The 26825-nt window shown below is 34.8% G+C and overlaps 1 protein-coding gene across 2 annotated transcripts in view; it reads left to right on the forward strand.

Annotated features, from left to right (window-relative positions):
- Window positions 1-26825, forward strand: part of CNTN5 (contactin 5) — a 1365947-nt gene that overhangs the window by 972883 nt on the left and 366239 nt on the right. For both annotated transcript variants that reach the window (XM_078432971.2, XM_078432970.2), the window contains one exon: window positions 4994-5197. In XM_078432971.2, the coding sequence (XP_078289097.2) occupies window positions 4994-5197 (204 nt within the window). The remainder of the gene's footprint in view (window positions 1-4993; window positions 5198-26825) is intronic.

Below are 26825 nucleotides of genomic sequence, written 5' to 3' on the forward strand. Positions count from 1 at the left end.
AGTAAATTTTTTCTTTATTGGGATTTTTTCCTTATTTGACATTATTTAATCTTGTGGAATTGGTTAAGCCATTGGCACCTATAACACTGCATGTTTTTCCCTTTGAGTCTTTCCAACAGTTTCTGCCTTTTACCCTTTGAACACTTTTGTACCATTATTTAGTTAATTCATTTTTTAAGTTTGTTTATTTATTTTGAGAGATAAAGAGAGAGAATATGAGCAGGGGAAGGGCAAAGAGAGAGAGGGGGAGAGAGAGAATCCCAAGTAGGCTCCTCACTATCAGAGCAGAGCCTGATGTGGGGCTCAAACTCACAAACCATGAGATCATGACCTGAGCTGAAATCAAGTCAGATGCTCAACTGACTGAGCCACCCAGGCGCCCCTTCTTACATTTATTTAGATGTTTGTGCTTCCCAGAGTATCTTCTCACCATATCTACTCTTCCTGATTAATCTCATCCCTTCTTGGATTCAATAATACCAATATACTGACAACTCCCAAATTTAACCTTCACCTCAGATTTCCTTTCCTGTGTTTCAAACACGTATTTGCCAACTGCTAGAACTCCTTGACCAGATTTTCCTCACAGACTTCCAACTCAAAATGTCCTGAAAATGAACCAATTATCTTTCTCCTCAAACTAGTTTGACTTAATGTATTTCCATTGAATTTCTTGTACTATGCTCTTCCCAATCACTCAAGTGGAACTTGAGAGTATTCTTGAACTATTTTTCTCTCTCTTTGCCTTCCCTCTGCAATATTTCTTGGATAAACATCTTTCTTCTCATTGTTATGATCATGGTTCTGATTCAGATTTCTTCAGCCTTCACTTTCAGTATGCAATATTGTCCTATTGTTCTCTGCTGCAACCTTCCTTTTAATTAAATCCAACTTTTGCAGAATCACCAGAATAACCTACTAATATATGTGTCTATGTCAACCCTTTCTTGAAAAACATCCAGTGGTACCACATTACATGTAAGATTGAGCACAAGTTTCTTAATATAACAGACACACACCATGTTAATCTGTGTTTAGTAATTTGGATTTACCACTAATCTCCCCAACCTTTCCTCTTACCACTCCCTTCCTCAAAATTATGAGTCTAATAACACAAAACTGTTTGTGGGGGTCCATTCATACTATCCAATTCCTTGTGTGAATGAATTTTCTCATTTGTCTTCTCTGACTGGAATACACTCAACACACCATACACTCTTCACCTGGCCAAGTCAAACTAACCTTTTAATACTCCAAATTTATAACACAAACACAAATTCCTCTCTTGGTCTCTTTATTCAAATGTATGACTGCCTTATCAATTCTTTAATTTGTTACCAGATATTATGTCAAATTCAATCTGCCAAAACTAAACTCCTGGTTTTATTCCACCCACATCTCTAAAGAACTGCCCATTTAGTAAAAGTCTGCCCATTTTAGTAAAAGCAAATACATTCTTCTAGTTGCTCAGTGACTCAGGCCCAAAACTTAAATCATTGGTCCCTCTTTGTCTCACATTTCATAATGAATCCATCAGCAATTCCTGTCAGCTCTACTACCAAATTTTTACAAGAAACAATAGCCTCACTGCCACTACCATTCTAGTGCAAATCATTTATATCTTTCTTGGCTATGTTGAAAATAGCTTCTTAAGCTAGTGGACATTATTCCTCCTGCTTCCCCTCCTCCTGGTTCCTGCTTTGTCCTCACACTGTGTCTTCTCTATCCAATTGTAAGTGAAAGCCTTTAAATATAACTTCACATGTCCTTCTCACCCTTATAACTCTCTCTTTTAATGTACTTTAGTTTTCTTCACAGCACTTATCACCACTTGATGTTTATTTGTTTGTGTATTCTTGGTTTCTTCCCACTATAATGAAAACTCCAGACGGAGAACACAAACTTCTTTCCTTCTTAGTACAATATCTGAGGGCATTTGGATAGCTCAGTTGGTTGAGTGTTTGACTATTGATTTCACCTCAGTCATGATCCTAGGGTCATGGGATCAAGCCCGACGTCAGGCTCTACACTGAGCATGAAACCTGCTTAAGATTCTCTCTCTTTCTCTGTCTCTGTCTCTGTCTCTCTCTCTCTCTCTCTCTCCCTCTGCCCCTTTCCCCTATTCATGCTCTCTCCCTCTCACAAACAAACAAATAAACAAACAAACAAACACAACAATACCTGGTTTCTATTTTGACCATAAGCCAATATTTGTTTTTTTTTTCAATATATGAAATTTATTGTCAAATTGGTTTCCATACAACACCCAGTGCTCATCCCAAAAGGTGCCCTCCTCAATACCCATCACCCACCCTCCCCTCCCTCCCACCCCCATCAACCCTCAGTTTGTTCTCAGTTTTTAACAGTCTCTTATGCTTTGGCTCTCTCCCACTCTAAACTCTTTTTTTTTTTCCTTCCCCTCCCTCATGGGTTTCTGTTAAGTTTCTCAGGATCCACGTAAGAGTGAAACCATATGGTATCTGTCTTTCTCTGTATGGCTTATTTCACTTAGCATCACACTCTCCAGTTCCATCCACGTTGCTACAAAAGGCCATATTTCATTCTTTCTCATTGCCACGTAGTATTCCATTGTGTATATAAACCACAATTTCTTTATCCATTCATCACTTGATGGACATTTAGGCTCTTTCCATAATTTGGCTATTGTTGAGAGTGCTGCTATAAACATTGGGGTACAAGTGCCCCTATGCATCAGTACTCCTGTATCCCTTGGATAAATTCCTAGCAGTGCTATTGCTGGGTCATAGGGTAGGTCTATTTTTAATTTTCTGAGGAACCTCCACACTGCTTTCCAGAGCGGCTGCACCAATTTGCATTCCCACCAACAGTGCAAGAGGGTTCCTGTTTCTCCACATCCTCTCCAGCATCTATAGTCTCCTGATTTGTTCATTTTGGCCACTCTGACTGGCGTGAGGTGATATCTGAGTGTGGTTTTGATTTGTATTTCCCTGATAAGGAGCGACGTTGAACATCTTTTCATGTGCCTGTTGGCCATCCGGATGTCTTCTTTAGAGAAGTGCCTATTCATGTTTTCTGCCCATCTCTTCACTGGGTTATTTGTTTTTCGGGTGTGGAGTTTGGTGAGCTCTTTATAGATTTTGGATACTAGCCCTTTGTCTGATATGTCATTTGCAAATATCTTTTCCCATTCCGTTGGTTGCCTGTTAGTTTTGTTGGTTATTTCCTTTGCTGTGCAGAAGCTTTTTATCTTCATAAGGTCCCAGTAAATCATTTTTGCATTTTATTCCCTTGCCTTTGGGGTTGTGTCGAGTAAGAGATTGCTACGGCTGAGGTCAGAGAGGTCTTTTCCTGCTTTCTCCTCTAGAGTTTTGATGGTTTCCTGTCTCACATTCAGGTCCTTTATCTACTTTGAGTTTATTTTTGTGAATGGTGTGAGAAAGTGGTCTAGTTTCAACCTTCTGCATGTTGCTGTCCAGTTCTCCCAGCACCATTTGTTAAAGAGACTGTCTTTTTTCCATTGGATGTTCTTTCCTGCTTTGTCAAAGATGAGTTGGCCATACGTTTGTGGGTCTAGTTCTGGGGTTTCTATTCTATTCCATTGGTCTATGTGTCTGTTTTTGTGCCAATACCATGCTGTCTTGATGATGACAGCTTTGTAGTAGAGGCTAAAGTCTGGGATTGTGATGCCTCCTGCTTTGGTCTTCTTCTTCAAAATGACTTTGGCTATTCAGGGCCTTTTGTGGTTCCATATGAATTTTAGGATTGCTTGTTCTAGCTTTGAGAAGAATGCTGGTGTAATTTTGATTGGGATTGCATTGAATGTGTAGATAGCTTTGGGTAGTATTGACATTTTGACAATATTTATTCTTCCAATCCATGAGCACAGAATGTCTTTCCATTTCTTTATATCTTCTTCAATTTCCTTCATAAGCTTTCTATAGTTTTCAGCATACAGATCTTTTACATCTTTGGTTAGATTTATTCCTAGGTATTTTATGCTTCTTGGTGCAATTGTGAATGGGATCAGTTTCTTTATTTGTCTTTCTGTTGCTTCATTGTTAGTGTATAAGAATGCAACTGATTTCTGTACATTGATTTTGTATCCTGCAACTTTGCTGAATTCATGTATCAGTTCTAGCAGACTTTTGGTGGAGTCTATCGGATTTTCCATGTATAATATCATGTCATCTGCAAAAAGCGAAAGCTTGACTTCATCTTTGCCAATTTTGATGCCTTTGATTTCCTTTTGTTGTCTGATTGCTGATGCTAGAACTTCCAGCACTATGTTAAACAACAGTGGTGAGAGTGGGCATCCCTGTCATGTTCCTGATCTCAGGGAGAAAGCTCTCAGTTTTTCCCCATTGAGGATGATGTTAGCTGTGGGCTTTTCATAAATGGCTTTTATGATCTTTAAGTATGTTCCTTCTATCCCGACTTTCTGAAGGGTTTTTATTAAGAAAGGGTGCTGAATTTTGTCAAAGGCCTTTTAGCCAATATTTGTTAATTAAGTGAGTAAATATTGTAGCTTAGTGTCTCTTATCTCCGGAAGTTTTTACTGACCAATATGATTGCTTAAGTATCCTGTTCCCATGCCTTCATTAAAACAGAGTAAATATCTCTATTTCTTTATTCCATATTGATTGATAGGTTTGGATAAATCTCCCATTAGTTTGATCTTTTAGAATGGGGAACTGTCTTTCTCATCTTTTTAATTTCAGTGCTATCACAGTGCCAATTATCTAATATGAATACAGTACACATTGGAACTGAATGGATGAATGAATCGATGAATGAATATAGGCTAAGCATCCTTAAGAAATATTTTTGATCTTCTTGTAGTCATTAAGAATAACAGTCTTTTAGCCTAAAATGCTAAATTATATAGATATGTGGATCCAATATGTATGGCCTTGCAATATAGCTAACACTTAGTAAAGGATTTGTTGTTTGAGCTTTAACTGCTATTAAAATAATCTGTGTCTTTCAACAATTGAATTTTGTGTATTTTCAGAGATCATCTATAGCTGGGTATTTAATGAGTTCCCTTCCTTTGTGGCGGAAGACAGCCGGCGGTTCATTTCCCAGGAGACAGGCAACCTCTATATATCTAAAGTCCAAACATCAGATGTTGGCAGCTATATTTGTCTGGTGAAAAACACAGTGACAAATGCTCGAGTACTTAGTCCTCCAACACCACTCACTCTACGTAATGATGGTAAGTTGCATAGCCTGGATTAAAATGGTTCAGCCACCTCAAATGTGAAAAATAAAGATGTATTATTGTTTTTCTAAACATTTAAGCCTAATGCAAAAATCTTTTAATTACCAAATTTAGAAACTCTACAGTTTTAGTCTGTGATTATGCAGACCTTAGGATAAAAATTTTGGCATAGGAAAGTGATGATCTTTGGATGAGAGATATTAACCATAATGCTATCCTAATGACAAAAAAAAAAAAAAAAGGAGCATCTGAAAAGATCAACTGTAATAAAGACTAGTTATTTTCTTTGCTCTTTAATGCCTCTATATAACATATTTGTATGAATTGCAAACATTTTATAAGTTCATTTTTCATTACTTTCGTATTTTAGCTAACTTCAAATTGAATGTTCATCTTTTAATACTTCATGGTATAGTTATAATTGTTATTATTACTTTCCCAATAATGGAAGCAGGTGGAACTTTAGCTTTTAAGTGCAATTCAGGCAAAATTATGATTTTCTAATTATAGGTATTGCCATCTATCTAAAGTATCTTCAAATTTAAATGCCTCATTTGTAGTTATAGACATTTACAGTTAAGCATTGCATTAAAGAAGTCAAATACTATATTACAGTTGATATATGATATGTGGCTTGCTCTGTCACGAAATAAAAAATCCATGAAGGCATTATTAAGAAGTGAGCTTGAGAATCCTGATTGATTGCCAAGCTTAAAAAATCTATTTCAACATTACTTTTTTATATGCTTAGTTTTAGAATATATGCCGGTGCAGTGTATGTCCAGAGTTTCATCACAAGATTTTTGCTTACTGCTTAGTTTCTCATTTTATATATTTAGACTTCATTATATGTATGTATATATATGTATATATATGTGTGTGTATATATCTTACTGCTTAGTTTCTCATTTTATATATTTAGACTTCACTATATGTATGTATATAATATACATATAATACATAATATAATAATATATAATTATTATATATTATATATAATATAACATATGTGTGTGTGTGACACACACACATCTTATTTGGTAGAGAGAACAAATACAATATCCAGTCTAGAGATGAAGAAGCCAATATTAGAGACTAAAGGGACTTGCCAAATTCACACAGCTAGATAATGGCATGGAGAAATAGCTTGGAAAAAAGAAGAGAAATTGGGAAACCAATTCAGACTATTGAAATTCACCAGCTGAGAGGTGACAAGGGACAGAATGAAAACAGTGGTAATGTCATTGAAGAGAAGAAAATATGCAGGATGTTAAAGAGGGAAATTACTAAGATTTAATAATTAATTAAATGCCAAGGTCTAGAGTAGGAGGAAATTTAGGCACAGTTCATTGAATGTGTGATGATTCACTTCATAAGAAGAGATAACACAGATGAAGGAATAGATCGCAGTGTTGATAAATGTGAGTAATTCAGGTTTTAATATGAAGAGTTGAAATCTTGGGAAATCCATGTGGAAATATGCAGTAGGAATTTAGATATATATGTCTAATACACATAAAAGAAGGCTAGAAAAATATTTAAAAGTCGTCATTGTGTATTCCCTCACTACAGTTAAAGCCATGTTTGTGAATATAGTATGTCAACTTCAAGATTACAGGAGAATGTCTAGGGGGTGAAAAGCAAAAAGGAAATAGATATGATTTTTAAAAGTATTTACTTAAAAGTTTAGAATTGAGATGATTCTCTATATACCATTTCCATAAAATTTCTGAGCATTTTCTCCTTAATTACTTAATAATTTAAAACATCTTTGCCTGAAAATTGTAAAAATTTGCTGCCTAGTCAATAACTAGTTCCATTAACACTATCCATTTATGTAATAGTAATGTACACTTTGATAGTGGCTGAGATTGACAGTGGCTGTCTTATTTTCACATAACTGTCCTAAACATTACACCGACCATATGAGCAAGAGTAGTACATGTACAAATCCAGTTTCACTAGTACTTAAAATTTCAGTACCAAGGGGCGCCTTTGTGTCTCAGTCGTTTAAGCATCTGACTTTGGCTCAGGTCATGATCTCACAGCTCTTGAGTTTGAGCCCCATGACCGGCTCTGTGGTGACAGCTTGGATCCTGGAGCCTGCTTGGGATTCTGTGTCTCCCTCCCTCCCTGAACCTCCCCTGCTCACACTCTGTCTCTCTCTCTCTCTCAAAAATAAATAAACATTTTTAAATAAATAAATATATAAATAAATAAGTTCAATACCCATGTTCAACAGTCACTTGTTTGTCTTTTATTATTTCATGGCCCAGATGTATCACTTAACTTTACTTTCTACCTTCCATGGTCAAACATTTCAAGAATAATTAAAATAATTTTTGTTGCTATTCAAACTCCCTTGCCCCTCTGTCTTCTATTGTGATTGTGTGGCAAAATCCCAACTCCTAATGAATTCAGCTATGCCCTTAATCTGTGACTGCTTTGAGAATCTGAGAGCTGCTAGAGAATTTCACCCACCGTTGATTCACGATCACCAACTTCAAATGGGCCTTCAGCACTTCCTCTCAATCCTACTAAGACTGCCCGACCAAGAACACTTCACTTCAAATTTATCTTCCTACTAATAAAATTAAATCTAACTACATCTCTATCCATACTGTATCTCCTCCATCTTATTTCAATAGAATTACTATATTGTCCCTTTTCCTATCAGCACCAGTCTTTCCATTCATAAACTGTTTCCTTTGGCCTTTACAGAACATTACACTGTTTTTTTAATATATATTACCAGTACTGTGTCTACTAAAATTATATATATATATATACATATACAGATATATATATACATATATATGTATACAAATTTGTATACAAATATATATGCATATGCAAATATGTGTGTGTGTGTGTGTGTGTGATATATATATATATATATATATATATATATATATATTCATAGTACCTGAATTTACTGATGCAGTTGACATTGTTGACTACTTTTTATTCTTTTATGAATATCTGTATTTTAAAAAATCATTATTTGAGCAGTACCATACAAAAAAGTTATTAAAGCAAATAAAAATAAATAAATCAAACTGTTATATTAAGGTTCATATTTAAGTTAAAAAGAAACAGGTGGAAAACATTTCCTGAAGTTCAGTTATATTATTTGATGACAGAGTTATTTAAGATTTTACAAGAGAAGTTAGAAGATTCACATTTCTTCTTTCTGTAAATTATCTAAAGTTATTTTTTCCTTGGTAGTTATTTGCCTACTGTTTATTTTTTTAATAAAAAATATCAAATGAATGTAATGGTTTATAAGTGCAGATGGAGAAAAAAAATACATCTCCCTCCCATCAAGCCCCACTTCCTAGAGCCAACTTTTTTTAATTCTTTTTTCTTTCATGAGGTTCTCCTATAATGCTAGAAAATATCTGTTCCTTATTTAATCAAGTTTAGACAATAATTGTTGACTCCTTCATACATATGAGTATATATACTTCTATCCTCCTCTTGTATTTATATAACAGTTTTTCATTGCTTACCATTAACATTTTACCATTAACTTTAATAAGGTGCTTAAATCTTTACTGTTCTCTTAACTCTTGAAAATAATTGTTGACTTCTTATTACACAACATGAAGATATTTTCATCTCTAGTTTTTCTTTCACCCTGTCTACATTACACTTATGTCCTTTTATCTGCCACCTTTATCATTACACTTTTACAAGTATTCTAAACTTTCCCATAAACTGTGAAAGCTGAAAATCAACAGGCATTTATAAATTATTACTATACAATTATCATTTAATATCATGTTTTTATAGGTTTTGAGCTATTTTTAGATGTGTATGCTGCACGAGATGTGTTTTTAATAAGTGAAACTTTGAATTGAATATTACAGGAAAGCAGGCTGGTAGCATTAATAAGAGTTTGATACACTTTGAGTGTGACTTTTCTTAAAATTTTTCTAAAATATAATTAATAGTTTTAATAATATTGTTGAAATATGAACATGAGTCATCACAATGCACATGGTAAATGAAAACATTTCTATGATTAAGAAAGTCCATGGAAAGAGTGTGAAATGAAGAGATGTGAGCTTAGGAACAAGCCTTGCATAATCCAAATTGCATTGAAAGAGTAAAGAATAAAAATCCCACAAAAGATAATGAAAAGTCAGAGAAGTAATAGGAAAAGTAGAAGTGACATATAAAGAAAGTCTATGGAAATGAGTATTGAACAAGAAGATGTGAGCATAGAGCTCAAAATGGTGGATTAGGTTCATGTATTTGTTGCCTGTTCCCTTCCTGAGACCCTATGAGAAGAAATCCACATCATCAATAAGAATGATGAAGGAGAGGAATATTTGATTAACAAAGGAGACATTGTGATATATTTCTGAAGAATAAGGGAGGATGTGAATTAAAAGACTTAACAGATGGAGAAAACTAAAACCTAGAATAAATTTGAAAGGATTTAAAGAAGGCGCTGAGGACCATGTGCCTAGTGGAAGCTTAAAAAGTTTTGAAATCAGTTGAGGAGGGGGGCATAAGACTGGACAAAGTGGGGTTGGAGGTATATATGTTGAACAACGGTGTCAGTGAAATATCAGAATCCTACTCTTTCCCTGTACTTATATGCAAAAAGGGCAAAGGACATATCTCTTAACAATATAAATGAATTTTTCATGGAAGACTGAAGTACTTAATGTTATGGTGACACACAATATAAGACCTTCTCATTCCGGCATTTGGGTGTGTGCAGCCTGAAAACCAGTTTCTTTTCCTCATATCAAAGCAGAGCTGTCTATCAACACACCTCACCTGATCATGTCTCACCCCTACTTCAGAAGGGAACCAATTCTACAGTCAATCCATACTAACTTCTAAGCTTCCCAGACTTAACGTTTATATGCAACCTAAGTTAACAATTTCTATTAAAAAATAGTGAGCTAACTGAATGGCCATAGAATTCATACCAGGATAATGTGTGAAAAACAGGAAACTTTTAACATTACTCCAAGAAAGGCATAGATTAGACTGGAATCATTTTTAATTCAAAACTTTCATATCACTATTTGATATCTCTTCAAAAAGAAAATAATTGAAAAGTATATTCATAATAAAGACATATCCCTGAATGTTTTCCCAAGTAGGTGGCATATATTCAACAGTTAGTCTGAAAATAAAAATAGAATCCAATTGTGGATGAATCCATTTATTGCAGCACGGTCACCTGTAATTCCTGCTGGGTTTTACAAACCTCTCAATGCAGAGACAGGCATTGTAATGGATATATCTGCAAACTTGGCAAACACCTCTGCAGGGGTTTGAATATAAAAATTATGTTTAATCTGCTGTGACTGTACAGTTAGCTATGAAAATTATTTCAAGAACACTGTGTTTTTATACTTCTGTGAAAAAAAAGTAGACCTTTCTAAAAATAATAGAAGTTTTATATATATATATATATATATATATATATATATATATATATAGGCACACTATTTCCTTTCAAGTACAAGTAAAATTTTACTTTATAAAATGTACTGTAGAATTTACTGCCTTAGCTTGGGTTTTCCTAAAGCACACCTTGAAACAAAATTTGCTTATAAGTAGTAGTTAATTGTAATTTATCCCAGAGAGCAGAAGTGAGGGATGGAGTGTAGTTGAGGAGTGAAACAGTGTAAAGGAGGTTGAATTATAGACATGACCACTTTTACAGGCAGCTGGAGCATGATCCTGCATGAACAGAACCTTATGAAATGCACTCAGAACAGTCTCCTTTGTGGAGGTATCAGTGACCTTCCACCTCCCAGTCCCTAAGGGTGGCACTACAGGCAGTTAATTCTGCACTTGCAGGTTGCCCTTAAGTTGCAAGTGTGTGAAACTTGTTCCTGCACATAGTTGTTTGCAGTGGCAGTTCAGGAAGTTACAAATCTGGCCAAGATCATTTGAACTGGCATACACATAGAAATGTATGTATCTAAAACATAGATGATGAAGTTTTAGAAGCTCTCAAGTGCATGAGTAACATTATCAGATTTCCTTGGCTGACACTGTATGAAATCACCCTCACACATTCACAAATGTGTATCCTATGCCTACTATGTGTTAGATAATTTGTGAGATACTAAGGCTATAATGGAGGGCAAAACAAATACAATAACCATCTTGTATAGTTAGGAGAGAGGATATTACCCTAAATGCTGAATGTAACTTGTATCCTAGGATCTGCCTGTTCTCACTGAGTGCCCCATGAGGCCAATCTCACATATCACTTCATTAAAAGCAAAACAAACATCTAGTTTCAAAAGCATTTATGAGTAATATCAATTTTTACTAATGGTTTATAGGGTAATTAATGGTTCTGGCATTCCATATAACACAAATTTATTGAACACTCCTCTATAACCACATTTATCTTTTGCCAAGTTTTCATTCCTACAGCTGCCACATCTCTCCCTCAAAACTCTCCTGCCTCTTTCCCACAGCACTCTTCCCTTTAGTCTCCCATCAGAGTCTTACTATCTCTGTCTTAATTATGGCAATTTCATACTTTTATTTCTTCTCTCTTCTATGTTCCCAGCCCAATTTTGAAGATAGTTTTAGCTGACTTTATTTTTATGTAATCAATATTTACATTTAATTGCTACATGTAAGGCACTGTTCTAAAAACTTTATAAGGCTTAAAGTGAAAAGATAGAATATATATATATATATATATATATATATATATATATATATATAATATTAACCAAATATTAACCAAATAGTAACCAAAAAAAATTCAACTTGTTAAACTATATCATACAAGATATCAAATGTATTTCTTAGGGATAGAGAGAATCACCACTTTCTGATAATAGGTTTAATTCTTCAAGAAGATATAACAAAGCAACTCCCCACAGTCCACTATGTACAGGACCAGACTACTCATTCCTCTTCCAGTCCAGATGGGATCTTCTCCTATTCTCTTCTCTTATACCCATCTTTCCTAAGGCAAAATTCCTTCAGTCCCTTTCCTTAGGGCTATAATGGCTCCATAGTGGTACAGAGAGGATAATTTATAAGGAGAAATAGAAAGAACGAAAGAAAGAAAGAAAGAAAGAAAGAAAGAAAGAAAGAAAGAATTGATTTAAGAAAGAAAGAAAGAAAGAAAGAGAAAGAAAGAAAAAGATTCATTTAAGGAAGACAGAAAGAAAGAAAGAAAGAAAGAAAGAAAGAAAGAAAGAAAGAAAGAAAGAAAGAAAGAAAAGAGAGGGAGGGAAGGAGGGAGGGAGGAAAGAGGGAAAGAAAGAATAAACCAACTGGTCCCTAGTCCTTTTCCCATTCTTGGAGTTGGAAAGTACAATAGAAACAAGAATAATTGAAGAACTAACTTGAGAAAAAGAGTGGGAATAGATTTAGAATGAATGCAGAAAGATTGGCTTTTGTTAGAGATTTCATCAGTTGTTACAGTGAAAAGAAAAGTAAAAGGATTGTAGATGCAGATAACCTACTATTTGGTGGCGGGAAATCTGATGGCATTTTTTTTATTAAAGTATAATTAGCATACAGTGTTATATTAGTTTCAGATTATAATGTAATGATTCAACATTTCTATGAATTTCTCAGTGCTCATCAAAATAAGTGTACTCAATCTTTACCTATTTTACCCATTCCTTCACCCATTATTTTCTTTAATGAGCTACAGGCAAAGTCATAAGCTGAGAATTTATGTGTGGATAACAGGTTTATTTTAAGACAAGAACTGTGCCAACAAGGAAATTATACATAGCTTTATTAATTTATTACTAAATAATACAGATCCCATGAGCAATGTAAAGATATAAAAAATGGCATGCCCTTGAAGATTGCGGTAGGTGGAATAATAACCTCCCAGTTCTAATTCTTAGAAACTTTAAATGTTATTTTGTATGGTAAAGGGACTTTGCAGATGTGACTAAATTAAGGATCTTGATATGGAGACATTAATCTTGATTAACCTTGATTATTCTGGATGATTAGTATCAGCCCTAAATGTAGTCACCTGGTGCCCTCATAAGAGGAAGGCAGAGAGATTTATTTGAATACAGAAGAGGAAAAGGCAATGTGATGACTGAAGCAAAGTTTAGAGTGATGTGCTTTGAAGATGGAGGAAAGGCCAGGAACTAGGGAATGCAAGGAATGTAGCGCTAGAAGCTGGAAATGAGAAGGAAATGGATTATCTCTAGAGCCTCCAGAGGGAAGGTAGCCCTGCCTTCTAGAGAGACTTGATTTAAGTCAAATGAAACTTTAATCTTCAGGTTTTAAAGTTCTTACCTCCAGAATTTAAGAGAATAAATGTGTATTGTTCTAAACTACCAAGGTCGTGGTATTTTGTTACAATGACCATCAAAAACTAATGCAAAGACCAAACAGAAATCTGGATAAAAATATTATTACTTGTCTTGGGCAATATTTGTGATTATTGAAGCAGTGTGTTTGAGCTGGCTTATTCCTGTTTGCAAAAGTTTGTTGTGTTCATCTCTTCACTTCTTGGTAGTTTGAACTTTTTGTTCAAATTTTCAATTTACAGACAGTTCCTAGGGAACTTGAAAGCTTTGTACAAGAATACTCCTACTCAAATATATTTATCTACATAAAGGAAGCTGAATTCTGCAGGAATATAGAAATTTATTTGGTTTTTATTAATCTTTTATTTATTTTTCTGTGTCTCTCTGGAAAGCTTATCATCTTGATATGAAACAAATGAAACAAAGACATCAAGAAATCACTGGGTAATTTACAACAATGTGGATGGAGTTACAGTGTATTATGTTAAGCAAAACAAGACAGTCAGCAAATGACAAATACTATATGATTTCACCCATATGTGGAATTTAAGAAACAAAACAGATGAACATAGATAGGGGAAGGGGAAAAAAGAAGAAGGAGGCAAACCATAAGAGTGTCTTAATTATAAAGATCAAACTGAGGGTTGATGAATGGGAGGTGGGTGATGGATAGGCTAAATGGGTAATGATATTAACGAGGGTGCTTGCTGTGATGAGCACTGGGTGTTATATGTAAGTGATGAATCACTAAATTCTACCTTTGAAAACAATATTACATTATATATTAACTAACTACAATTTAATTAAAAACCTGAAACAATAAAAAATAAATCAATGCATAAATACATAAATAAATGCATAAATACATGAATAAATAAATATCTCAGGACAAAAAAAGAGAAATTATTGGATGATTTCTGAATAAAATGAATATTTGGTTTCCTTAGATGTCCTTGATAATCAGTCATTCCATACAATTCAATTTCTCCTCAAACAGACTTATAAAAACAATTTGAAATTTTATCTAAAGATAAGAATTTTTTTAAATTTATTTATTTAAATTCAAGTGAGTTTACATACAGTGTAGTAATGGTTTCAGGAGTAGAACCAAGTGATTAATAAATTATATGCATCACCCAATTCTCATCCCAACAAGTCCCTCCTCAATGCCTGTCACCCGTTTATCTCATCCACCCACCCACCTCTCCTCCAGCAACACTCAGGTTCTCTGTATTTAAGAGTCTCTAATGGTTTACCTCCCTACATGTTTTTATCTTATTTTTCCTTCCCTTCCCCTATGTTATGTTTGTGTTCTTAAATTCCACAAAGGAGTGAAATCATATATTTGTCTTTCTTTGACTGACTTGTTTTGCTTAGAATAATACTTTCTAGTTCCGTCCGTGTTGTTGCAAATGGCAACATTATATATATATATATATATATATATATATATATATATATAATCTTTATTAATTCATCTTTATTCATTCAGCAATCGACAGACATCTGGGCTTTTTCCATACTTTGGCTATTGTTGATAGTGCTGCTATAAACATGGGGGTGCATGTGTCCCTTCAAAACAGCACACCTGTATCCCTTGAATAAATGCCTAGTAGGACAATTGCTGGGTCATAGGGCAGTTCTAGTTTTAGTTTTTTTAGAAACCTCCATACTGTTTTCCAGAGTGTCTGCACCAGCTTGCATTCCCACCAACAATGCAAAAGAGATCCTCTTTCTCCGTATCCTCGCCAACATCTGTTGTTGCCTGAGTTGTTAATGTTAGCCATTCTGACAGGTATAAGGTGGTATCTCACTGTGGTTTTGCTTTGTATTTCCCTGATGAGTAATGTGGAGCATTTTTTCATGTGTCGGTTGGCCATCTGGATGTCTTCTATGGAGAAGTGTCTATTCATGTCTTTTGCCCATTTCTTCACTGGATTATTCGTTTTTTGGGTGTTGAGTTTGATAAGTTCTTCATAGATTTTGGATACTAACTCTTTATCTGATATGTCATTTGCAAATATCTTCTCCCATTCCATCAGTTGTCTTTTATTTTTGTTTGCTGTGCAGAAGATTTTTTATCTTGCTGGGGTCCCAATAGTACATTTTTGCTTTTGTTTCTCTTGCCTCTGAAGATCTATCTAGGAAGAAGTTGCTGTGGCTGAGATCAAAGAGGTCGCTGCCTGGTTTTCTCCTCTAGGATTTTAATGGTTTCCTGTCTCACTTTAGGTCTTTCATCCATTTTGAATTGTTTTTTGTGTATGATGTAAGAAAGTGGTCTACGTTCATTCTTCTGTATGTTGTTGTCCAATGTTCCCAACACCATTTGCTGAAGAGACTGTCTTTTTTCCATTGGATACTCTCCTTCTTTGTCAAAGATTAGTTGGCCATATATATTTGAGTCCATTTCTGCGTTGTCTATTCTGTTCCATTCATCTATGTGTCTGTTTTTGTGCCAGTACCATACCGTTTTGATGACTACATCTTTGTAACATAGTTTGAAGTCTGAATTTATGATGCCTCCAGCTTTGCTTTCCTTTTTCAAGACTGTTTTGGCTATTTGTGGTCTTTTCTAGTTCCATACAAATTTTAGGACTTTTTTGTTCTAGCTCTGTGAAGAATGCTTGTGCTATTTTGAAAGAGATTGCTTGAATGTGTAGATTGCTTTGGGTACTATAGCCATTTTAACAATATTTGTTCTTTCAATCCACAAGCATGGAATGTTTTTTTTTTTCATTTCTTTGTGTCTTCTTTAATTTCTTTCATAAGCTTTCTATATTGTTCAGCATGCAGATCTTTTACCTCTTTGGTTAGGTTTATTCCCAGGTATTTTATGGTTTCTGGTGCAATTGTAAATGGGATTGATTCCTTGATTTCTCTATCTGTGCTTCATTGTTGGTATATAGAAATGCAACCAATTTCTGTACTTTGATTTTATATCCTGCAAATTTGCTAAATTCACATACTAGTTCTAGCAGTTTTTGGTGGGGTCTTTAGGATTTTCCATGCAGAGTATCGTGTCATCTGTGAAGAGTGAAAGTTTGAGTTCTTCTTTGCCTATTTGGATGCCTTTTATTTCTTTTTGTTCTCTGAATTTTGAAGCTAGGACTTCCAGTACTATGTTGAACAACAGGGGTAAGAGTGAACATGCTTGCCTTGTTCCTGATCTCAGGAGAAAGATCAATTTTTCCCCATTGAGGATAATATTAGCTGTAGGCCTTTCATATATGGCTTTTATGATGTTAAGATATGTTCCTTCTTTTTTTAAATTTTTTACTGTTTACTTACTTTTTTGAGAGAGAGAGAGAGACAGAGAGAGAGAGAGAGAGAGAGAGAGCAGGAGTGAACAGGGGAGGAGCAGGGAGAGATGGAGAATCCGAACAGGCTCCAGGCTCTGAGCTGTCAGCACAGAGCCTGATGCGGGGCTCAAACTCACTAACCGTGAGATCATGAGCTGAGCCGAAGTTGGACGTTTAACTGACTGAGCCACCCAGGAGTCTTTATGTTCCTTCTATCCTGACTTTCTTGAGGGTTTTATTAAGAAAGAGGCTATATTTTGTCAAATGCCTTTTTTTTGCATCTATTGACAGGATCATATGGTTCTTATCCTTTCTTCTATTGATGTGGTGTACCTTATTGATTGATTTGTGAATATGGAACCAGCCCTGCAGCCCAGGAATAAATTCTAGTTGATCTTGTAATGTTCTATTGAATTTGATTTGCTACTATCTTGTTGAGAATTTTTGCATCCAGTTTTATCAGGGATATTTGACTATAATTCTACTTTTTAGTGGGGTATTTGGTTTAGGAATCAAGATTGCTGCCTTCATAGAATGAGTTTGGAGGCTTTCCTTCCATTTCTAATTTTTGGTGCAGTTTGAGAAGAATAGTTATTAACTCTGCTTTAAATGTCTGGTAGAATTCCCTTGGGAAGCCATCTGGCCCAGGATTCTTATTCTGCAAGAGATTTTTGATAACTGATTCAATTTATTTGCTGGTTATGGGCCTGTTAATTTTTTTTTTTATTTCTTCTTGTTTGAGTTTTAGTATTATGTGAGTGTCTAGGAATTTCTCCATTTCTTCCAGATTGTCCAGTTTGTTAGCAAATAATTTTTCACAGTATTCTCTTATAATTGTTTGTATTTCTGTGGTGTTGGTTGGAATCTCTCCTCTTTCATTTGTGACTTTATATATTTAGGACTTCTCTCTTTTCTTTTTCAGAAGTCTGGCTAGGGGTTTATCAATTTTGTTCATTCTTTCAAAAAACAGCTTTTAGTTTCATTGATCTGTTCTAGTGGGGCTTGGGGGGATTGTTTATTTGTTTGTTTGTTTCTATATTATTTATTTCTGCTTTAACCTTTATTATTTCCCTTCTTTTTCTTTGCTGCTCCTTTTCTACCTCCTTTAGGTATAAGTTTAGGTTGTATATTTGGGAGCTTTCTTGCTTCTAGAGATAGGCCTGAATTGCAATGTACTTTCCTCTTAGGACTGCCTTTGTTGCATCCCAAAGGATTTGGCCTGGTGTGTTTTCATTTTCATTGGCTTCCATGATTTTTTTAAAATTTCTTCTTTAATTTCCTTTTAAACCATTTATTATTTAGTACAATGTTCTTTAACCTCCATGTATTTGAGGGCTTTCCACATTTTTTCTTGTGGTTGATTTCAAGTTTCATAGCGTTGTGATCTGAAAATATGCATAGAAGATCTCAATCTTTTTGCACCTGTTGAGGGCTGATTTGTGACCCAGTTTGTGATTTATTCTGGAGATTATCCATGTACACTCAAGAAGAATGTGTATTCTGCTGCTTTAGGATGAAATGTTCTGAATATATCTGTTAAGTCTATTGGTCCAGTGTGTCATTCAAAGCCATTGTTTCCTTATTGATTTTCTGCTTAGATGATCTGTCCATTGTTGTAGCTGGGTATTCAAGTCTCCTATTATTATGGTATTGTTATCAATGAGTTTGTTTATGTTTCTGATTAGTTGATTTATATATATGGGAGTATCAAGTTGGGGGCATAAATAGTTATAATTGTTAGATATTCTTGATGGATAGACCTATTCATTATGATTAAAATGTCCTTCTTCATCTCTTGTTACCGTCTTTGTTTAAAAATCTAGTTTGTCTGATCTAAGTATGGCTACTCCACCTTTCTTTTGACCTCTATTAGTATGATAGATTGTTCTTTATCTCCTCACTTTCAATCTACAGGTGACCTTAGGTGTAAAATGAGTCTCTTATAAACAACATATAGATGAATCTTATGTTTTTTGTTTTGTTTTGTTTTTTGTTTTTTGTTTTCCATTCTGATACCTTATGTCTTTTGATTGAAGCATTTAGTCCATGTGCATTCAGAATGATTATTGAAAGATATGAATTTAGTGCCATTATGTTGCCTGTGGAGTTGGTGTTTCTCATGATATTCTCTGGTCCTTTGTAGTCTTTGTGGCTTTGGTCTCCTCTTTTTTTTTCTTCGGAGTGCCCCCCTTAAAATTTTTCACAAAGCTTGTTTCATGGCCATAAATTCCTTAGTTTTGTTTTTTAAGGAAAATCTTTATCTCTCCTTCTATTCTGAAGGACAGTCTTGCTGGATAAAAGATTCTTGGCTGCATATTTTTCTTAGCCAACACATTGAATATTTCCTACCACTCCCTTCTGGCCTACCAAGTTTCAGTGGACAGGTTTGCTACTAACCTGATGTGTCTATCCTTGTAGGTTAAGGGTCTTTTATCCCTAGATGCTTTAGAATTCTCTGTTTATTTTTGTATTTTGCCAGTTTCAGTATGATATGTCATGGTGTTGACCGGTTTCTGTTGATTTTGAAGGGAGTTCTCTGCCTCTTGTACTTGGATGCCTGTTTTCTTCCCCAGATTAGGGAAGTTCTCAGCTATAATTTGTGCAAATAAACCTTCTGTTCCTTTGTCTCACTCTTCTTCTCCTGGGACTCTATGATAAAGATATTGTTTTGTTTCATGAAATCTCTTAGTTCTCTAAGTCATGCTCTAGTAATTTCCTTTCCCTCTTTTTTATCACTTCATTATTTCCCATCATTTTATCTTCTATTTCACCCATTCATTCTCTGCTTCATCAGTCCTTGTTGTTACTATATCCAGTTTATTTTTGCATCTCAGGTACAACATTTTTTACTTCATCATAACTCATTGTAGGTCTTTGATCTCTGCAGCATGGGGTTTTTCTGGTGTCTTCTAAAGCCTACTTAGTAGTCTTATGACTGTTGTTCTAAATTCTTGTACAGATATATTGCTTATATCCATTTTAAGCAAGTCCATGGCTATGATTCCTTCTTGACCTTTCATATTTTGGAAAATTCCTCCATCCTGCCATTTTGGCTAAGCTTCTATCTTTTGCATGTTTAAAAAACTTATGTTTCTGGAAGCTGGGATTACTACTATATTAAAAAGGGGTCATGCACTGTCCATATTCTGGCACTGTGGAATTTGGCTGCTCTTTCTCACTGGTCAGTCCTTTTCAGAGTTCCTTCTCGTTTGCAGTCATGACGTGTTTGGAACTTTAACCAGGTATGTTTTTATTTGTTTGTTGAGGTAACCCTGGAACAAAAAGGGGGGAGGGGAGGCTGATTCCATAAAAAAGGAAAAGGAAAGGGAACACAAACACAAGAAAAACAGAGAATCAAAAGCTATAAGGCTGATTCCAAAGAAGAAAGGAAAAAAAATGCAGAAGAAAAGAGAAAAGAAGGAAAAAGAAAAGAATAAAAAAGCCTGATTCACTATGAGCCTGATCCCAAAAGGAAAGAGAGAGAGAGAGAGAGAGAGAGAGAGAGAGACAGAAGTCAGAAAAAAATGGAAAAAGAGTTGTTAGTGCTGGGGGTTAGGGGTAAAGTGGTCTGTGCTGGTCTGAAAGTGAGGCTGGCTGCATTGGCTCAGAGCCAGTCTTGCCCCAGTAAATAAGGAGCTGCCAGGCATGGAAGGGCAGGGTTTGGTTCCACTTCCACTAGGGGCTGCTGTGTTGCTCTCTGAAGTCCCACTTTGTATTGGGAGGAAAAATGGCTCCATCCCAATCTCTTGTCTCTGGACAGGGGATCTTAACCCCCTCTCTTCAGGCAGCCCTCACAGAATAGCAAGGGCAGTCGATTTGCCCTGAGCCACAACTCTACTGTGTTTTTTCTTGGGTGCATGGCTGGGATTCAAACCCCAAAGTCCTAAAGAATCCAGCATGCCTTGGATCCACTCTCCTATTCTGGAGTAACATCTCTCCACACTGCTGATAAAAAACCTTTGGCTGTCACCTGCAGGGTCCTTTTCCCTCTGGGGAGTCAATAAACCTTCTTCCAAAAGTACTCCATTAAGGGGATTGCTCTCTCCCAGTGTGCCCTGAGATTACTACACCATGCTATACACTCTGAGGCCAGCTCCTTCCTCCCCAGGAACGCATGCCCCAGCTCCATTCTAGAGAAATTCAGGCCCTTTCAAAACCTCAGAGTTTGAGCTCCAAAAGCTGTTTGAAGAAAATAAATGGGACACTCGGTATTCTCACTCCCCAGTCCAGGGTCCAGAGAGGTTTTCTTCTTGTGCTAACTTGATGCCACACTATCTCAACACCACTCTCTTTCTTTCCCTTTTGTCATTCCAAGAAAAGGGTTCCCTCCCCTCCATGGCACCACCTTTTTTCTCTCCCCCAGTTTACATCCATGCACCTCGCAATTGCCAAGCTGTCTCCTTCCAACTGTGGAGCTCCTTTTGCAACTCCACATACCAATTTCCTGGTTGTTCCAAGTAATCTGACTTGAATACAGCAGTGTTTAAGGATAAGGAAGACCCATGGTCCCCCTACTTATCCACCATCTTAACTCCTCCCCTAGAAATAATAATTTTTACCAAGAAAAACAATTTTCATCATTTCATTAACTGTCAATATTTTTAGAAATTTTGAAGAAATATTTAATAAATCCTTACAAATAATAAGATAAAATTATTCAATATGTATCTAACCTAGGCTATTTACTTGTTTCCTACATGGAAACATGTTATTGTAATTTAGATAATTTGTAATTTGTATAAGATCCCAAAAGATGTAAACTTTTGATAACTAGCATTGTAACACTGAATATATCATTCTTTATATGAGAAAGGAGCATGAACTTTGAGTTATTTTTTGTAAGGGTGGAAGATGTATGTTCAGTTATGTTAATCTGACTTCCTTTTCTATTGTCATACTACACTATCTCCATTGCTACACTATCTTCCTTTATTTAATAACTTGAAATCTGGCATTTAGTCTTACCACACCACTCAACATGTATTCTCAAAACTGGTTATCTGTTAGTCAAATGTATCAGTATTTTTCAGCCTTCACCATTCTTGACCTGTTCATTGATTCTGTTTAAATCTGAAAATATTTTCTTTTCTAGACTTACCTGGCAGTAGACTCTCCCAAAGAGTTTCATCTGCAACTTTAACTGTCTCTTCTCAGTCCACTCCCTAAATCAATCATTCTATTTAGCTCTCTACCTGTGTCCATTCACCCATTTGTCTGCCTTGTTTACACTTGGCATTGTTTTATAAATGATTTAAGGATGGTTAATCTTATAAATACAGATATTCTTACAGGATTCTACTCCTGAGGCCCACCTGCATTTTTATTTTTTTTTCTTTAATGAGCACTTCAATTTCTCTGCTTCCAATTTAGAATCTTCCTGAAAACTAACTTCTCCAGCTGTGTTGTTAGTAAAATCATCTTTATTCTAAATATCTAATATAATTGTATCTGCGTAAGTGAGAATCCTCCAAATCTCATGACCACATGAATAAGTTCATAGGTTTGGCAAGCCCTGTGAATTCTACATCTGTGATGTTATTCTCATTCATCTCTTTCTTACAATTTCTAATTATAATACTCTTTACCTCTTGCATAGATCAGTGGCTTTGAACCACCTTTACTACAATTTATATAAGGTGAATAGTATCTTTATCCAAAACTCACATTCAAAAGCATTGGCATGGTCTGTACTATAGAAGAAAAGAAAAGCTGCAGGTGCAATGCCAGTAAACTAGCTGTTATACCATCTCCTTTATCATCTATCAAAAAAACTTACAGGAAGCAAGTTCATAAGAGTAGCATCATTTCAGAGATTTAAACTAGAATCCATTTTGATTTATTTTGTTCAAGTAAATTGGTCACAAAGTTGGGTTTGATTTACCACCTATATTATCCTTGGAAAAGATATTTAATCTGTCTGAACTTCAGTTTATTCATCTGAACACGGGAATAGCATGGATACTTGTCTCATGGGATTATTGTTAGGACTCATGCATTAATATGAATAAAGTGATTAGAAAAGTGCCTGTTATGTAGTAAGCTTTAGTAAAAGTTAATTATTAACACAGTATTTACGACAAAATCTCCACTGTATTTCACTAGTGTGTGGGTCATTGAAGATAGGAACTACTTTCCTGGTTCCACGTCTGTAGTGCTTGTTGCTGCTGTTATTGTTTACTGTGCAAATTCAAACTCTTCAGACATTTTAATGAAGTTTTGTGTGGGGAGAGAGTAGCAGGGGAAAAGTTTATATTTTATCACTTGCCTTCAATTATTCTTTATTTAAATCTTACACCAGAATTTTCTGACTCAATCCTTTTGTTCTTGCTCTCTCTTCTTGAGAAGCCTTTCTGACTCCTCATTCTGTCTGCAAGTATTTGAATGAATTGTCAAAGATCCTTACAGCTAGTTAGTTACAATAAACAGGAATAGAATCTGCCATATAATAAGGATAGTTTGGCTTTATTCTAAAATCACGTCCTTATGTTCGTCTGTATTGAAAATCATCTGCCACTTTCATAATACCCACCCACACAACCTTATGATATCTTCATGGAAATTGTATTTGCCAGCTTGGTATTTAACTTTTCTAATTGATTTGTATGTAGTAATGCATTTAATCTTCACAATAACCCTTTGAGACAAGTATCCATGCTATCCTTGTTACCTGAAAGTTTAGACACTTTATTATCCCCATATTAAGATCCTTTCTATAATAACATATTTTACACAATGGTTAACAAATTCCAGTTCCAGTTCAACTCCTGAGGTCTTTTCCATTTCACCAAGATATTGTTTCCAATACCTAAGGTACTTCACTAGCCATGACAAAACATTACTTCTCCACATTATTTAATTCAGCATAATTTTAAATAGCCAAGATATGGAAGCAACCTACGTGTTCATCAATAGATGAATAGATATACAAACAAACAAACAAACAAACAGAAACAGACTCATAAATACAGAGAACAAACTGATAGTTGCCACAGGGAGGAGAAGCATAACAGGTTAAGGGATTAAGAGGTACAAACTTATGATTATATAATAAGTCACAAGAATGAAAAGTACAGTATAAGAAATATAGTCAATAATATTTTAATAAATTTGGCTACAGATAGTAACTACATTTATTGTGGTGATCATTGTGTAAAGCATAGAATTGTTGAATCACTATGTTGTAAAGTTGAAACTAATATAAATTATGATAAGTAGATTTCAATTAATAATAATGAAATAACATTTAATAAAATTTCTCAAAACTTTTTGGAAGTCTATAAAATTGCATCTAATAAGCCAGCATTTAGTAGTGTGATCCTCAAAACCTAGCATGAAAATCATCTTGGATTCTTGTAAATAATGGAAATTTGGGCATACCTAACATCCATCCAATCAGAATTTCTGAAGTGGTACTACAGATCAGTATTTTCAATGCCAGAAATGTATGGTGAACAAATTACTAATAAACACTTCTTTGTTGAGACACAAGGAATGTTTCTTCTCTCCTCCCTCCCCAGATGACCCCATTAGCTAGCTGTCTTCCAACTGAAAGTACTAGCAAGAGTTAAGTCCACATGATCTTTCTCCCTGAACTGGAAGAGTCTGGTGAGTCCAATGAGTCAGCAGCCCTGTCCAAACTACATCAGCTAAGAGATGGTGCAGTGTCTTTAAGAATGTTTTTCTAGCCTCTAAAGGCTGACCCTTCAGGAAACTTCCAAAAAGAATAAAGTCCTAGACTTATTCTTTCCCTGGAAGTTCTCAGGATAACCTGGTCTCCAAATGTTCCACTTGGACCCCACTAGTGAAGTCGTTCTATTCCAGTTGTCCTTCAGAGAGGATTGGAAGGAAAGGGTAATTTGATATCTGTGTGCAAGTTGTCCTCACCCTGTAAATCCCGGGAATCTTCATTTTCCATAGCACTTCTCACATATTTCATATTGCATACAATTGGGAACCACTGCCCACTACACTAAAACATATGCTGAGGTTTTTTTTTTTTTTTTTAATATTACATACCTCTTCATATTTAAGTTCTTTTTTATACCAGATAGGATTTCCAAATGAAAGCTGGCTGAAAGGATATACAGAATCATGTTGGGAGAATCCTGTTAAAAATTCAGATTCCTGGGTCCTTCCCTTAGCTGCTCTGATTTAGTAAGCCAGAAGTGGACATTAGAGATTTTTTTTTTTTTTTTTTACTACATCACTAGGAATTTTTATGTTCAATCAGGTTAGGGAATGTCTGACATTTTATTCTATCTCAATTAGCAACTGTGACTTTAAAGTGATCATAAAGCAATCAAAGTATTTCTGCAATTGGTTGATTGCCTCTGGAATATTTTTAAATGTATATAATTCATAGTTTTAGACCACCTTTAAGATAATTATTGAAATTTAGATTAATAAACTGTTTCTTGAAGAATGTCCTCATAATTGAGCTGCCATGGGTGCCATAGGTCTTTTCACTTTATTTAGGCAATCTTTCTATTATTAATAAGATGCCCATTTCCCTGTGCTGTCTGTTTTCATCTTGCCTTGCACTGCTATTCTTAATATGATCCACCTGATTTTTTTCTGAGTATCCAATAAGGTTTATAAAAATAAACTTAAGTTTCCTTACAAATCATTTTAAATAATTTCTTTCCATTTTTTTCTCCTGAACCAATTTTAACATTTTGTCTTAGTTTAGTTTGTCTAAAATTGAATAATGTTATGGTAGATATTTTAATGGTTCTCTTATCCTGCAAGGATATTGAATATATGTCTTTATTGATACCCTTCTTTGTTGAATTATATTTTTATTTTGTGATCACTTTTGTTATTCAGTGCTGAAATTCACATCCAGGATATTGAGGGTTCTAAAACTGCTTCTGGAAAACAATTTGTAATATTTAGAAGTGTTTCTTTCACAGTTCATCCCAATGAGCTATTTTGCAAATTTTTCAGAAAAATCAATTCTTATTTTTTAAATAAACGTACTGAAACTAATATGTTCAAATAAATGTGTTCTTCAAAGTAGACATACTGGGAGACCATTTACATTTATAAGTATGATTTCACCATTATTCAAAACTCACCATAACTTAAAACTCAATGATTCATCTTACTATTTTATAACCCATATATTTCAGTGCTGTGTAAGGAAGATAGCAGCTACATTAGTGGAAGGCTTCATAATGCTTGATATTTTTCCTATGCATCAGGCACCTGTGCTGAAAACTTTTCATACATTCTCTTGTTCGTTCTACACAACAAAACAGCATTTTGAGCCTATCTTTCTTTTATAGTTAAAGAATCTGCCATTTGGACAGGTTAACAGGTCCTCTTACCTATGTTTGTATGACTCTAAAAAGTACATTGCTAAATGTTATACTTCATTGTTCAGTTGCCAGCCCATTAAGGACCTCACTCAAGCTCTGAGTTGGTAGGACATGTGGAACTAGACCTCTAACTCATTGTAAGTGTGTTTTCCATTGTATCATTAGGCCTCACTTATGACATCATTGCCAAATCAAGGGTTTGAGTTACTTCAATATTACCTATTTCAAATTTAAAGGGTATACTTAGAGATGATCCTCAGTATGAGTAGCATGTCTATAATAGAACCATATTTGCTTCTTCTCAGTTTCATTGGAATAGACATTGTGAGGATTTTTTTTCTCAATTCATCAAGAAAGCGAATCCATCAAATGTATTAAATTAGAGTGTAACGAGTAACCCATATAAGTAAAATTGGGGTTATGCTGATTTTGGGGAATGACACAATTCATCTATGGAGAATGTAAGGTTGCCTGTTATATAGTGTGTTAATTATCTGACAAAATATCTGTCAAGAGAATACATAGCCTAATTTCCTTAATAATTAGTAGGTTTATTTGATATTACAGCACACTTTTTTTTCCCTTAAATGTAGGCTTTCTTTTAAAATGTCAGAGTACTAAAAGAAAATAATTATGAAGAAAATAAAATGAAGACTATATCAAATTCAGAATCTTACAGAATATTTCTATCACTCATTGGTTTAATAAATTAATT

This window comes from Panthera onca, chromosome D1, assembly GCF_046562875.1.
Source record: "Panthera onca isolate mPanOnc1 chromosome D1, mPanOnc1 haplotype 2, whole genome shotgun sequence".
NCBI classification, from domain to species: Eukaryota; Metazoa; Chordata; class Mammalia; order Carnivora; family Felidae; genus Panthera; species Panthera onca.